We start from the raw sequence: 14641 nt of genomic DNA on the forward strand, positions 1-14641 counted from the left end.
CCCACCCTTCCACAACACCAAACACCTCTACTTTATCATTTCCTGTCTGTCATCTTAAATGCAGGCATCCAATGCCGAGCGTCACTTTATGAACATACCATCAATCCGTGCACAGTATATAAGCTGTGGATATATGTTGTTACTATTGTGTTTTTGTGTTGTATTGGAGCCGGAGTAATAATTATTTCGACCTCGTTTACACATGCCTGCTGGAAATGGAATTAAACAACTCTGAACCTTGAATAAATAGTTCAGCAGGCTGCAGCGTTACATTTCTGTCTCTCAGTGTTATTGCGGCAGAGCGCCACCTGGTGACAATGGAGTCCACAAATCGGGGTGGGGGGGGGGGGGGGTCCTGTTATTGTGGCAAATCACCACCAAGTGGTAGTGTTGTCCACAAAAGGGAGAGGTTTACAGCGATTGTGAAGTGGACTGGAAGCCAACTGCAAGTGGATGAAGTGCCAGACCTGCCCGAGAACACTTTCCTCACCACGAGTCAGGTTCCCAAACAGTCCTTCCATTTGAGGCAACTTTTCAGCATCGTGACTGTTGGGGTCATCCACTGTTTCCGGTTTTCCAGGTTTTCCTCGACATCAGTGAGACCCGATGTAGTCTCTGCATTCTGCACTCTGTCCCGCTGAGTTTCTGCGGATGTTGGAGATGCAGAGTCACAGACACAAAATGTTGGAGGAAGTCAGGAGGTCTGGTAGCTTCTATAGAGGGGATGAAGCAAAACAGAGATTTCCTGCCGAGACCCTTCATCAGGACTGGAAGTGCGGAGAAGCCGGAACAAGATGGAGCGGGGAGTGGAAAGAGTCCAAGCTGGTAGGTGATAGGTGAAGCCAGATAAGAGTGAAGGTGAGTGGGTGGGGGAGGTGGGAGATGAAGTGAGACGCTGTGAGGTGGTTGGGGGAAAATGCAAAGGGCTGAAAAGGAGGAATCTGATAGGAGAGGAGAGCGGACAATGGGGAAGAAAGTAAAGAGGAACCAGAGGGAGACGATCCGCCGTGGAGAAGAGAGAAGTGAGGAGACATAATGGAAGAGACTGGCGTGTGGGTTGATGAAATGAAAAGGTGGAGATAGAAGTTAAAGATATCGATGCTCATTCTACCCGGAAGTAATATGAGGTGTTGCTCCTCCAACCTGAGAGTGCACTCATCGTGTTAGTTAAACAATGAAACGGAAGGGAGAGTGGATTAATGATTTTACCCTGGGATCCCTATTAAATCAATCCTCTCTCACCTTAAACCAGTCCTCTCTGTTTGTTGATTCCACAAAAGTGGAGTAAAGGAAAAAAATAAACATAGAAAACCTACAGCATAATACAGGCCCTTCGGCCCACAAAGTTGTGCTGAGCATGTCCCGACATTAGAATTTACGAGGGTTACCTATAGCCCTCTATTTTTCTAAGCTCCATGTACCTATCCAGTAGTCTCTTAAAAGACGCTATCGTAGCCGCCTCCACCACCATTGCCGGCAGCCCATTCCACACACCCACCACTCTTGAGTATAAAACTTACCCCTGACATCTCCTCTGCACCTGCTCCCAAGCACATTAAACCCGTGGCAGCCATTGTAGCCCTGAGGAAAAGCCGCTGACTATCTACAAGATCAATGCCTCTCATCATCTTGTACACCTCTATCAGGTCATCTCTTATCCTTAGTCGCTCCAAGGAGAAAAGGCCGAATTCTCTCAACTGCGCACTTTCTCCGTTTCTGTACACTTATAGTTTGGAACACCTGCATAATGTCGGCCTCATTAGTAAGTCTTCGGAATCTGTTGAATTTATAACAGTGCTAGTGTACAGCAGAGAGTCAACTCAGGCCTGCTAAACCCTACCACTGATTCTGTTCCACGACTCTCCTTTTAAATCCTCCCCTGTTGTTCCCCTCTCGTTCTCCCTGCGAAATGGGTTGCAGTCACCACTTTCTGGGGGAAGAGGTTCCCCTTGAGTTATCTGCAGACTGAAGAAGACGAGCTGACTGCAGTTCTCTCCAACATGTTCTTCGCCCCTCTCATCTCTGGACTGATGAAGAATGACTTTGCTAGTTAACCTCCTTATTCACGACTCATTTCCATATTATGGGTCATTTTTCCTGCTTCTAAAATTTGTTGAAAACACCCCTGTCCTTTAAAGACTGAAAGCAGAATGGGGAACCACCTGACGGATGTTCAACGAAGCAGGGTCAGAAACCCGAGGGAAGTCTACACAGGGCAGAGTGGGGCTTTGGATTCTGAACGTATGATGAGGAGAAGGGAAGCAGCAGCGGGGCGTGGCAACGAATGACAGAGTAGCAACATTTGGAAGATGATTGACAGAGAATATAATTTGGTTGTCTGACTGATGGCACAAACAATGACTGTGGTGAGGTGCTCCACTGGTTGAGGAACATGTATGTGCTTGGAATGGTTTAATCTGCTGGGGGAGTTAATCGTGTTTGGTTATCCCGTAATATTATAACCGGATGGTTATTATGGATTGTCCTATCTGAAATAATGTATTGATTATCATATAATATGTAAGATTTTGACACTAAAACTGTATCGGGCTTGAATTTATGGTACCTTTGTGAAGTGATGGGCATTCATGAGTTTGTATTTTAAAGCAAGATTTTGGTGAATGATATTTGCCATTTGTTTGTACCTTTGTGAGTAATCAGATTGAGTTAAACTGTTGCAGGATCCTGGAATGTGTTGGGTTGTGTCTGCTTTCTCTGGCATTTTCTGCACTAACTGCCTCGTTTGTTAATATTTCATGTATTTTTTGATGTTTTCCCCCTTTTGTCAAGCGTCCTTTATTTCTGCAAGGAACACCTTTGTTTTTTGGGGAGAGGTCACCAACTCTCAGTCAGGTGCTCAAGGCTTCCTTGTCACCATCTAGTCTACTCAGATCATTGGGATGTCTCCCATGGAGGGTCATACTCATTCCACTGCTTAATGTTTTCTTCCAGAGTGATGATTTATTGTTCTGAGTTGGCCTCACATGTACGTGTTCTGGTCTGTATCTCTTATCACGATTGCATATACACACATGGAGTGCTGAATCCTGTTCATTTTTGATGAAAATATATACTTAAAAGTTTTATCTGTTTTTCCTGTTGTTTTTTATTGAAGTTCATCGTCAAAGAAACATTTCCAGAAGTTGTATTTCAGACATTGTAGATATATATCATATAATCATATATGTCACAAATCTCAGCATTGAATATATCTGAGGTATACACTTATAGAAAAGAGTGAAAGAAAAAAAAAACAAGCAAAACGAAAAGAAACTATGTACAAGTAGGGAGTGATTTTTTTTTTAACAACATATTAAATGATTTGTGAGAATAAAATCGGGCCTATGAGGCATTATGTAGTTAAACCATTTTTCCCAGTATGAAGCAAATTGTTCCAGATTATGATTATCTTCTCCATTTTGTAAATGTCCATTGTAATTTCCATCCATGCATTTAACCTTGGGCTCTCCTGTGATAACCATTTCCCAGTAACAGTCTTTTTACCAGCCGCCAACCATATATTCATTAAATATTTATATTTTTGCAACCATTCTTGAGGTATATATCCAAAATATATGGTCTTACTCCCCAAAGGTATTTCACATTTAAAGATGTCATGTCGGGCATTGTGTATCCCCCTCCAATAGTCTTTGATAACAGGGCAGTCACAAAAAATATAATAATGATTTGCATTTCGATTTCCACAGTTTCTCCAGCAAACCGCGAGGTTACTATCATAATGGGATACCTAAGAGGGTGTAATAAAATATCTTATCAAGTTTTTCCGTCCGAACTCCCTCCATTTCTGTGAACTGGTACACTTCCATTGATACCTCCATATTGTTGTCCATTCTTCCTCAGATATAATTATCCCTCCTTCCTTCCTTCCCCCATTTTGTTTTAATGTATGAAGTCAAATGTATTTTAAGATTTGACAAATCCTTATTCATGCTTGAAATAATTCTACTACCGCTATCTGAATTATATGCTTTTCTAAACAGCTCTAACATGCACGTACTTGCCTTGGTTACAATTTTAAGCATCCTATTAACATACTGTCGCATCTATATATACTGATAAAAATCTTGTTTTTCTAAATGTTTCTCTTTCAGCATTTCAAAGCTGAACAGTGTTCCTTCTTTCATTATGTTGCAAAGAACTGTTATTCCATTAGCTGTCCAGTCCTTAAATCTAGCATCCAATTTATTTGGTGTAAAATCCGAGTCATATGCACACCATTTAAGAATTGCAGTATCTCCCTCGAGATTATATTCTTTTATAGTAGTTTTCCATATTTTAAGAGTCAATTTCACCCATGGATTATTAATAGTATTTATGTACCTTTGCAAGTTATTATCAGCCAAAATTGCTTGTATGGGGAAGGGAAGTACCCGCTCCTCAATGTTTTTCCATTGAGCGTCATACGATGGGTTGCTCCAGCATATCACAGCTCTTAACTGTGCTGCAAAATAATAACCTCTAAGAGAAGTTAGGCCACATCCACCTTTTTCCTTTGCTAATTGCGAAGTTTTGAGATGAACTCTAGGCCTTTTACCTTGCCGAATATACCTTGATAACATCTTGTTCCATTCATTGAATTGATTTTGATTAATCTCTATTGGTAGGGTCTGAAAGAGCAATAACAGTCTGGGCAGTGTATTCATTATAATAGACTCACTCCTTGAACTGAAACTAAAAGAAAGGAATCAGGTTCCATCTTGTTATATATTCCTTAATGGTTTTTTTTATATAAAGGCTGATAATTACATTCTGACAATGTTGCCTAATCTTTTGGCATAATGATGCCCAAATATTTGAAAGACCCTGTTTGCCATGCCCGGGGTTATCTACTTTCAATTTCTCTTGCTGGGCTGTAGTAATATGAAAGTAATTGGGTTTTATCTATGTTGATCTTGTATCCTGATAATTGACCATATTGTTCAAAGGATTGCATCAATCGGGTAAAGAGATCAAAATATCATCCACGTAACAAGCCGATTTATGCTCTGTCCCTTTACTAGTAATTCCCCATTTTGTCTCATGTATTGAGATAATGGTTCCAGATATAACGCGAGGAGTAGTGCTGACCATTCACAACCCTGTCTTGTGACCCTTTCTAGGGTAAGACTATTTGATTAAATATCCATTGATTTTAATCCTAGCAGTAGGGTTGTCATATAGTGCCTGTATAGTTTTAATAATTGTTATGGAAACCAAATCTATGTAAAACTCTGTAAAGAAATTTCCAATTAACCGAATCAAATGCCTTTTCAGCGTCCACGCTTATCACTATTGCTTTGATTTTACTTTTTTGTATTTATGATCCATAATATGAAGTATTGTGCAAACACGAGGAAATCTGCAGATGCTGGAAATTCAAACACACACACAATGCTGGTGGAACACAGCAGGCCAGGCAGCATCTATAGGGAGAAGCACTGTCGACGTCTCTGGCCGAGACCCTTCGTCAGAACTAACAGAAAGGAAAGGTACTAAGAGATTTGAAAGTAGGTGGGGGAGGGGGAAATGTGAAATGATAGGAGAGGACCGGAGCGGGTGGAGTGAAGCTGAAAGCTGGAAAGGTGATTGGCAAAAGTGATACAGAGCTGGAGAAGGGAAAGGATCATGGGACAGGAGGCCTAGGGAGGAAGAAAGGTGGAGGGTAGCACCAGAGGGAGATAGAGAACAGGTGGCATGATGGGCAACTCAGTATGTCAGGGATGGGGTAAGAAGGGGAGGAGGGGCATTAACGGAAGTTAGAGAAGTCAATATTCATACCTTTCTTTCTCCCTTATCACTATTGCTTTGATTTTTTTTGTATATGAATTTGTATACGTTCCCTCTCTTCAGCAAGAGTCATTCCTTTGCCGCCCGGCTGGCAGTTTCCGCAGCCACAACCCCCGCATTTTGGCTCGCATGCTGCACCAATACTATCCATTTCTGATTTCCACGCTCGATTTCCATAGCGGTTTTCTAGAACACGAAAGATGACATCTGCAGTTTTATAAGTTTTGAGGCGAAGGTCTCTTCTGACTTTGTGGTCAAGACTGTCCAGCAGTTGAATCTTTTTCACCTCTCTTGAACCGGTCGGCTCTCTCTGCCTCTGGAGTGCTTCCCAGTCCTTTCTCCACCTGTGAAAATCACGTCTGCTGCCAGGAAACTTGGGAAGGGCCGTCGGTTTCAGTCTGATGGCTGGCGTGGGAAAATTGGAGGAAAAGCCCAACTCCGTTGGTGTTAGTATTTCAGCATCCTCCTTTCTCCTTCCTTCCTTTTTCAGGACTACAGTTTATTGCTCTTGCTGTTCCAGCTCAAAGCTCACAGATTTCTGTTTCCTGGTCCTCCAGTTTCCGAGTCAAACAGTTTTGTCTAGCAGTATTTTCACTGCTCCCTTTGCACATGTGCAGCTTCCACACTCGAACGGGACTGAATACCCGAAGGTTTTAACCGGATTCCATTCAATGACCAAACAACTTTCCTTCTTTTCCATTTTTTATTTTTATTTTCACAAGTGTGGCATTTCATAGTTCTTAGTTATTAGTCAGTAGTCATAAATAATCAGTCATGTCAGTCATTAGTCTAGTCAAGGTTAGTCATAAGGCAGTGGCAGTAGCATTAGCATTAGGATTAGGTGAAAAACTGGCTGCCTCTCGGACTTCGGAGACAATTTTGGACGTGCACCTCCGTTTCTCTACTGGACCGTTATGGTTCCAAACTGGGTGAACTCTCTCGAAGGTTCGCAAGCACTTCTTAAGCCTTGCGCCATTTTCAAGAAGTGCCTGCATGCGATGATCCCGATAGCGGAGTTAAACCAAACGCAGTGACAGCAGTGTTCCTTTCCCTGAAACAGTCTCAACAATTATTTAAAGTTCGGCATCTTACCGCGGGTTGTGACGCTGCTCTCGGACTGCCACTGTGACGCTGCGGGGTCCGCCCAAATGTTCTGGGCAGAAACCGCCCTCAGGCAGTAGGTTCCGTCCTCTCTGCCAGTGAATTCTTGCTCTTCCTTGATACCTTCCTGAAACTCAAATTTGACTTGACAATCATGCACATTTGGTGGAGATGGCCGAGAGAATCTCTTCCCAAAGACTGAGCAGGTGATCGGCCTCTACCCAGTGTGAACTCGCTGGTGTCTCAGTAGATTAGACGACAGCGTGAATCCCTTCCCACAGTCTGAGCAGGTGAACGGCCGCTCCCCAGTGTGAACTGACTGGTGTGCCAATAGTTTGGACGACTGTGTGAATCCCTTCCCACAGACTGAGCAGGTGAATGGCCGCTCCCCAGTGTGAACTCGCTGGTGGTTTTGTAGATCAGATGACTGAGTGAATCCCCTCCCACATTCTGAGCAGGTGAATGGCTTCTCCCCAGTGTGAACTCGCTGGTGTCTCTGTAAGGTGGATGAATGACTGAATCCTTTCCCACAATCTGAGCAGGTGAATGGCCTCTCCCCAGTGTGAACTCGTTGGTGACTGTGTAGGGTGGATGAATGACTGAGTGCCTTCAGTGTGGATGAGCAAGTGAATCCCTTCCCACAGTCTGAGCAGGTGAATGGCCTCTCCCCAGTGTGAACTCGCTGATGTACCTTCAGTTTAGATGAGCAAGTGAATCCCTTCCCACAGTCTGAGCAGGCGAACAGCCGCTGCCCGGTGTGAACTCGCTGGTGAGCCATTAGATCAGATGACCGAGTGAATCCTTCCCCACAAATTCAGCAGATGACCAGTCTCTGCCCCGTGTGAACTGACTGGTGTGTCCACAGGTGGGAAGACCGACTGAACCCCTTCCCACTCACAGAATAGATGAATGGCCTTGCCCAGTGTGTAGCTTCAGTTGAGATTACCGAGTGAATCCATTCCCACAGTCTGAGCAGGTGAATGGTCTCTCCCGTGTAAAATGATGGACGTGTCAATTGGTCAGATGACCGAGTGAATCCCTCCGCAAAGTCTGAGCAGGAAGGATGGCTGATTGAATCTCTTGCTCCTTAAATATCTAGACAGAGACAGCACAACTGGTGTGTTGAGTTTGAATTCCCATAGACAAATTCCTGGTCGATTTTAACCTGTGAAATGATTTAAAAATCCATCAGTGGGTGAAGGACAACATTTGAGATGAGATCACTTGAGTTGCCAAGGTGTGATCCGACATCACACTGTTACAATGAAGTTCAACACAAGTTGGAGAGAGAAATCACCTTCTAACTGGGCACAGTGCTGGTATCTGGAATGACCCTCAAACTCTCTGATGGTCTATAAGAGTGGGACACTTATGCCATCTCCAATCTGTGACTTGGCTCTGTTTGACTCTGTCCATTTGAATTAGTCCCTCTTCCCACTGAGCTGAAAGGGTGTCTGGCCCCACGGTAAATAAACCCTCTCACGTAAATAGCCTTTGTTGACGTGCAGCTGGGGTTTCCCTTTATGTAATGTTAATATAAAGTGCCACAGTTTCAATGCCATGTCAATATCTCCTGACCTGGCTGGTGGCATAGTGGCATCAATGCCAGACTTCAGGATGAAAGGTCCCGAGTTCGAATCCAGCCGGCTCCCCTGCACGCATTCCATCCGTGCTGGGTTTCGAGCTGGTGATCTCTTTGGAAACTCACCCAGCAGAAGTTTCCCCTCATGTTCCCCTGAACGTTTCACCTTTCACCCTTAACCCATGGCCTCTGGTTATAGTCACACCCCATCTCAGTGGTAAAAGCCAGCTTGCTTTTACCCTATCTCTAACCCTCATAATTGTAGTATACCTCCATCAAATCTCCCCTCAATCTTCCACATTCCAAGGAATAAAGTCCTGGCCTGTTCAATCTCTCCTTATAACCCAAGTCCTCCAGATCTGGCAACATCCTTGTGATGACAAGGAAGGGGTTAGGGAGAATTGAGAGTGAGGGAGAGAGGGAGCAAGAAGGGAGGGCTGGAGTAATCTCGGGATTGCTGCCTGTGCCACGCGGCAGTGACAGTAGGAATGGAATGAGGTGGAGGATAAATGTGTGGCTGAAAGATTGGAGCAGGGGGCAGGGATTCAAGTTTCTTGATCATTGGGACCTCTTTTGGGGCAGGAGTAATCTGTACAAAAATGACGGGTTACACTTGAAACCTAGGGGGATTAATATCCTGGCGGGAGATCTGTGAAGGCTACTGGGGAGACTTTAAACTAGAATGGTTGGGGGGTGCGAATCAAATTGAAGAGACTAGGAGAGAAGTGGTTAGTTCACAAATAGAGAAAGCTTGTAGACAGTGTGAGGAAATCTAGGAATAATGGTGCATATTTCCCTGAAGGTGGAATCTCATGTGGTGAAGAAAGCTTTTGGTATGCTGGCCTTTATAAATCAGAGCATTGAGTATTGGAGTTGGGATGTGATGTTAAAATTGTAGAAGGCATTAGCGAGGCCAGATTTTGGAGTTTTGTATACAGTTCTGGTCACGAAATTATAGGAAAGATGTCAATAGAGTACAGAGGAGATTTACCAGAACGTTACCTGGGTTTCAGCACCCGAGTTACAGAGAAAGGTTGAACAAGTTAGGTCTTCATTATTTGGAGCGTAGAAGGTTGTGGGGGGACTTGATAGAGGTATTTAAAATTATGAGGGGATAGACAGAGTTGACGTGGACAGGTTTTTTCCATTGAGAGTAGGGGAGATTCAAATAAGAGGACATGAGTTGAGAGTTAAGGGGCAAAAGATTAGGGGGCAACACGAGGGGTAACTTCTTTACTCAGAGAGTGGTAACTGTGTGGAACGAGCTTCCAGTGGAAGTGGTAGAGACAGGTTTGATTTTGTCATTTAAAAAAAAATTGTATAGGTATATGTACAGGAAAGGAATGGAGGGTTATGGGGTGAGTGCAGGTAAGTGGAATGAGGTGAGAGTAAGCGTTCGGCACAGGCTAGAAGGGCCGAGACGGCCTGTTTCCATGCTGTAATTGTTATATGGTTTTACCGCGTACGATTCTGGTCTCCATATCCGACAGCGGGGAGCTTTAACACATACCGGAACCAACTGCAGCTCAACCCCAGCTGATGCGGGTGTTTCTCCTGTTCAGGTGGCGGTGAGGAAGGGGTTAATCTCGGGTTTGTGTAAATCCAGGGCCGGGTGCAAGTGGCAAAGGGCCGGGACCGAGCCGGACAACTGGAGGCTCCGGGCTCTCCAGTCTTGCATCCCTGGCGTTAGTTTTGCACTGTGTCGGGATCGCGGGATCAGTTTGTTGTGGTTCCCCAAGCTGGGAGGGTGGACGTGGGTGAAGGGGGCCTGTCTATGTGTCGGTGTGGGATGAATGGTCAGAAGGGTGTGGGGCCACTGGCGGGACGGAGGGTGGTTGGGGTACTGTGAGTGATATGACGTGGGTGGATGGGCAAGGGGTAAATTACGTTGTCAACGAGGGTGGATCTGGTCCAATGAATCAGACAGCTCAGCTCGCATGTCCTTTCAGGAGGCCACAATTCTCTCAGCATCTTAATCACTGACTAATCTTCCTGTTAACATTGAGTTTGTTACAGAGCCCCAGAGCCTGGGAATGGCTGGGTGGTAGGAATCAGAGGGTGATGGTGAGAGACTGTTTCTTAGACTCGAGTCCCGTGCTTAGTGACGTTCCCTGAGGTTATGCCCATTGCTACTTGTCATCTATGTCAATAATTTGGTTGAGAAAGTACAGGGTATGGGTAGAGAGATTGCAGCAAGTTCAAACAATTAATGTTTTTGAAAGACAGTCAGTATAAACACTCCCCTCTCTTTCCCTCTCCCCACTCAGAACTGACCAAAAGCTGCATCAGAGGATGTAAGATCTTGAACTGAGTGACCACTGTGAGGGAATGGGAGTGGTTTCAAAGGGCTGGGCTGCTGGAAGCACATTACCAGACCTGGAGTGATTGCAACTGGGTCTGACAGAGGCATAACTGGTTCTTCTGGGCACATTCAGTCTCACTCCCCACTATTACCTACCTTCCTTTGTACAGGTATGTAATGTCTAAAGGACCAGTGTTTGAGTAAATGAGACTCACCAAACATTCTCCTGACTGAATCACTGGAATCTCCGAGTCAGATTGGTTTCTCTCCAGTCGGTGCTCTCAGTCCTCGGGCTGGTACACTTGTTGCTGTTCCCTCGTCTTCAGTCGTGGTTTGCCTCCAGTTGCTGTTTTTCTTCCAATAAATCTCTCACCACAGGTCTAACTTTAACCAGAGAGACAATGAAGCACATTAATAATGAAAAGGAGAACTAAACTTTTCTGCTTAATGTTACTAAGAACAAAACTCACTGAAATTTAAACACTGAAGGCAGATTTAACGATCTCAGTGAACAAACTTTTATTGTCCCTCACATCTCACAGAACGATATGGGATAAGAAGGAGCCATCATTCAGTCATGGTAAGACATAAGACAGAATTAGGTGATTCGATACATCTGGTCTGCCCATCATTCAACCACGGCTGATTTTTATTCCAACACCATATCCCTGTCTTCCCCCTGTAAACCTGAAGCTACTCAGCAATCATGAATATATTAATCTGTCACAAATATATCCAAATTGGAGCCTCAACCAACCTCTGTGGCAACAAATTCCACAGATCAGACACCTTAAGGCCAATTTCTTTTTTCTCATCTCAGTTTTAAAGAAAAGCATCTTTACTCTGAGACAGTGCTGTCAGATCACAGACTCGCTGTCTAATGGAAACATCCACTCCATGTCCACTGTATCCAGGCTTTTCAGCATTCAGTCGGTTTACTTAACCATACATCCCTCCACCACCCCCACCATCCCTCTGAACTCCATTGAGCACAGCTCCAGAACCATCAAATGCTCCTCATACATAAAGCCGAACATTCCTGAGATTACTTATGTACACCTTGTTTGCAACAACTGTACTGAACACATTTCCAGGAATAACAAACAAATTGGTACCAGGATAATTTAAAGGGAAACATTGTGCCTTCTTTAGTGTTCTACTATCACATGTGTTGGCGCGTGGCCAAGTGGTTAAGGTGTTCATCTAGAGATCTGAAGGTTGCTAGTTCGAGCCTTGGCAGAGGTTGCATGTGTGTCCTTGTGTCCAGATCAGCACATCACAGGAAACATTCTCACCCCTAGACTTCCCAGTCTCTCGGTAAAGCAGGCAGTGAAATCAAAGATCCCCACAACCTGGGACGTTCTCCTTTCTCACCCACCCCAGTCCGGGAAAAGACACAACAGCCATAAAGCTCCAGGTCAAATGTGAGGAGCCTCAGGAAACGAGGCCAGTTGGGGGTAAGTTAACGGGACTCAGGGGCCAACATCAGATTTCCCCAACACAACATGGAGGATGCGTGACCACCCACCTGGAGATTGTGAACATACACAAAGAGATTGTTACATCTATGGTTAAATGGGAGGGGCAAATGGAATCACGTGACTGGTGGGGTCTAACATCCCAGGCATAGTTTCCAGCTTCCTAGCACTCTGTGGAAATAAACAAACTTGCCCCTCACATCTCCTCTCACCTTAAATGTGTCAGACATTTCAAACCCCCAGGAAAAAACATACCCTCTGTCCACTCTACCTATTCCTCTCGTAATCTTGTAAACGTCCATTCAGTCTCACCCCAGCCTGGAGAAAACAACACAAGTTTGTCCAGCCTCTTGAATTAGCTCATGCCCTCTAATCCAGGGAGTATCCTGGTAAACCTCTTCTGCGCCCTCTCCAAAGCCCGGACATCCTTCCGAGAATGGGGGCGACCAGAACAGTATGAAACACTCCAGATGTGAGCTAACAAGTTTTACAAAGCTGCAACACAACTTCATGACTTTTGAACTCAGTGCTTCAACTAACAAAGACAACCATGCCATTTGCCTTCTTAACCACCCGATCAATCTGTGCAGTCTCTTTCAGGGAGCGATGAACTTGGAGTCTAAGATCCCTCTGATCATCGACACTGCTCAGGGTTTTGCATTTAACACTGTACTATCTCATACATTCAGGGGTGCAGTGCTACCAGAGCTCACAGCAGCGCCGCTCTGACACCTCTGTAAAAAAGTCAATATAAACAAGCGCGGAATTTAACAACCCCGCATATTAAATAAAGCGAATTTTACAGAAGCGGGGGTGTTGGCTGGTGGGGAGAAATACCACTAATAACATTAGGATATTTGATTGTTTTTGGTGAAATCCTGGAGCTGTGACTGTTTTTTATTTAGGTATTTGTGAAATTCCTTCTCGCTCGTCCCGTTGTCCAAGGAAGTTGGGAAATACCTGTACACAAATGGAAGCATTTTTCCGCTCTTTCCAATGGATACCATTGGATTCCAGGAAGGAGCTATATTAAGCACGGAATGAACATCGAAACCCATGATTAAGAGTCGAAAATAATGAAAGAAAAATACACAAGCTAATCATCCAAAATCCTCTTCTACACCTGGATAAATTTAGTTTTGTTTTGGAAGCCAAATGGAAAAAAAATTCTAGGCTACAAGCTAGTTTTACGTCATTTCATATCATTAGTAGCTGATTAACTCCTTGGCCTCGCTCCACCAACTGTAGTTGATTGAAAAGAGGCTCTTTTTCTCTTTGTGTTGATTGGAAAAAGAGTAACTTAGTGAGGCAATGAACGAGATGAAATGCATTTCCAAACCTCCCAAATGGTTGCTCTCCTCCCATTAACATTTGTCACTTCCAAAATACAATATTTTCTATTCGTATAGTTGCGATAATAATTTATGTAAAGATTCAAGCTTCTTTAACTTTTTATATATTTAAACACTAAACTGGATGTATGAAGGTCGAACCATGTAACACCAGACGTGTGAGGATGTTTTGAGTATCGACACTCACAGGTACACTTCAATATATTGCGAAAGGGATGGAGCAGTGGACCCAGAGTGAAGTGATAAGCAGGTGAGAGGACGTACAAAGACAGAGGGGATGAGAGGGAGTGGGACGGAGGGGTGTGAGGTAAATTTGTTCACCGGAAGGGGAAATCGATATCCATGCCATCAGGGTGGGTGGGGGCACCCAGACGGAATACAAGTTGCTGATCCCGCACCCTGAGGATGGCCTCATCTTGGCAAGGGATGGGATGACACGTCGGAACGGGAATGGGAATCGGAATTGAAATGTTTGGACACCGGGAAGTCCCGCTCGGAGTGGATGGTTCAAAGGTTAATTTATTATCAAAGCAGGTATCCGTAAATAACGATGAGTTTTTTTTCTCTAGAGAACCACGACACAAAGAAAGCATGAAAGTCGTTCAGAGAAAAAAAAAATGAAACTCCCTCCCGACCCCCCGCATCAAAAAGGACGGCATCCCGATCATCAACCCCCAAAACCCACCCCTCCCGCACAAAAGGGTAGAAAAATATCGACACCCGTTAAAAACGTTCCAACCCGACACAACTGCGGAGGAGCCCGTGTCACCAGTGTCGAGGCGGCCGCATCGGGAGCAGCGGACACAACAGGCGACCCCGGAAGATTCACAGGTGAAGTGTCGCCTCACCTGGAAGGATGTTTGGACAACGGAGGGAGTTCGGCCGTCCGGCCCTTTCACTCTGACACCCCGAACTCCACATCAAATCCGTCCAAACGTATCTGGGCGAACTTTAATGACCAATAAATATAATTCCTCTCAGCGATCAGCTGTCTGAATGATCCCCTGACTCTGAGAGGAAGGGGTATCTATGGTCCACA

General features: G+C 44.6%; 1 protein-coding gene across 1 annotated transcript; it reads right to left on the minus strand.

The window, feature by feature from the left end:
- Positions 1–4989: 4989 nt before the first annotated feature.
- On the minus strand, positions 4990–11744 carry LOC132386250 (zinc finger protein 239-like). The gene is made up of 2 exons (XM_059958526.1): positions 10988–11744; positions 4990–8053 (listed from the first exon to the last, which is right to left on the minus strand). Exon 2 carries the CDS (start codon positions 7664–7666, stop codon positions 7106–7108), a length of 561 nt encoding a protein of 186 aa, XP_059814509.1. The 5' UTR covers positions 7667–8053; positions 10988–11744; the 3' UTR covers positions 4990–7105.
- Positions 11745–14641: the final 2897 nt, after the last annotated feature.

The sequence above is a fragment of the Hypanus sabinus genome, unplaced genomic scaffold (genome assembly GCF_030144855.1).
Source record: "Hypanus sabinus isolate sHypSab1 unplaced genomic scaffold, sHypSab1.hap1 scaffold_1072, whole genome shotgun sequence".
Classification (NCBI taxonomy): domain Eukaryota; kingdom Metazoa; phylum Chordata; class Chondrichthyes; order Myliobatiformes; family Dasyatidae; genus Hypanus; species Hypanus sabinus.

Bases quoted from the DNA above. Each gene is read 5' to 3' on its own strand.
- LOC132386250 (XM_059958526.1), bottom strand. From the start codon at position 7,666: ATGGCTCACCAGCGAGTTCACACCGGGCAGCGGCTGTTCGCCTGCTCA.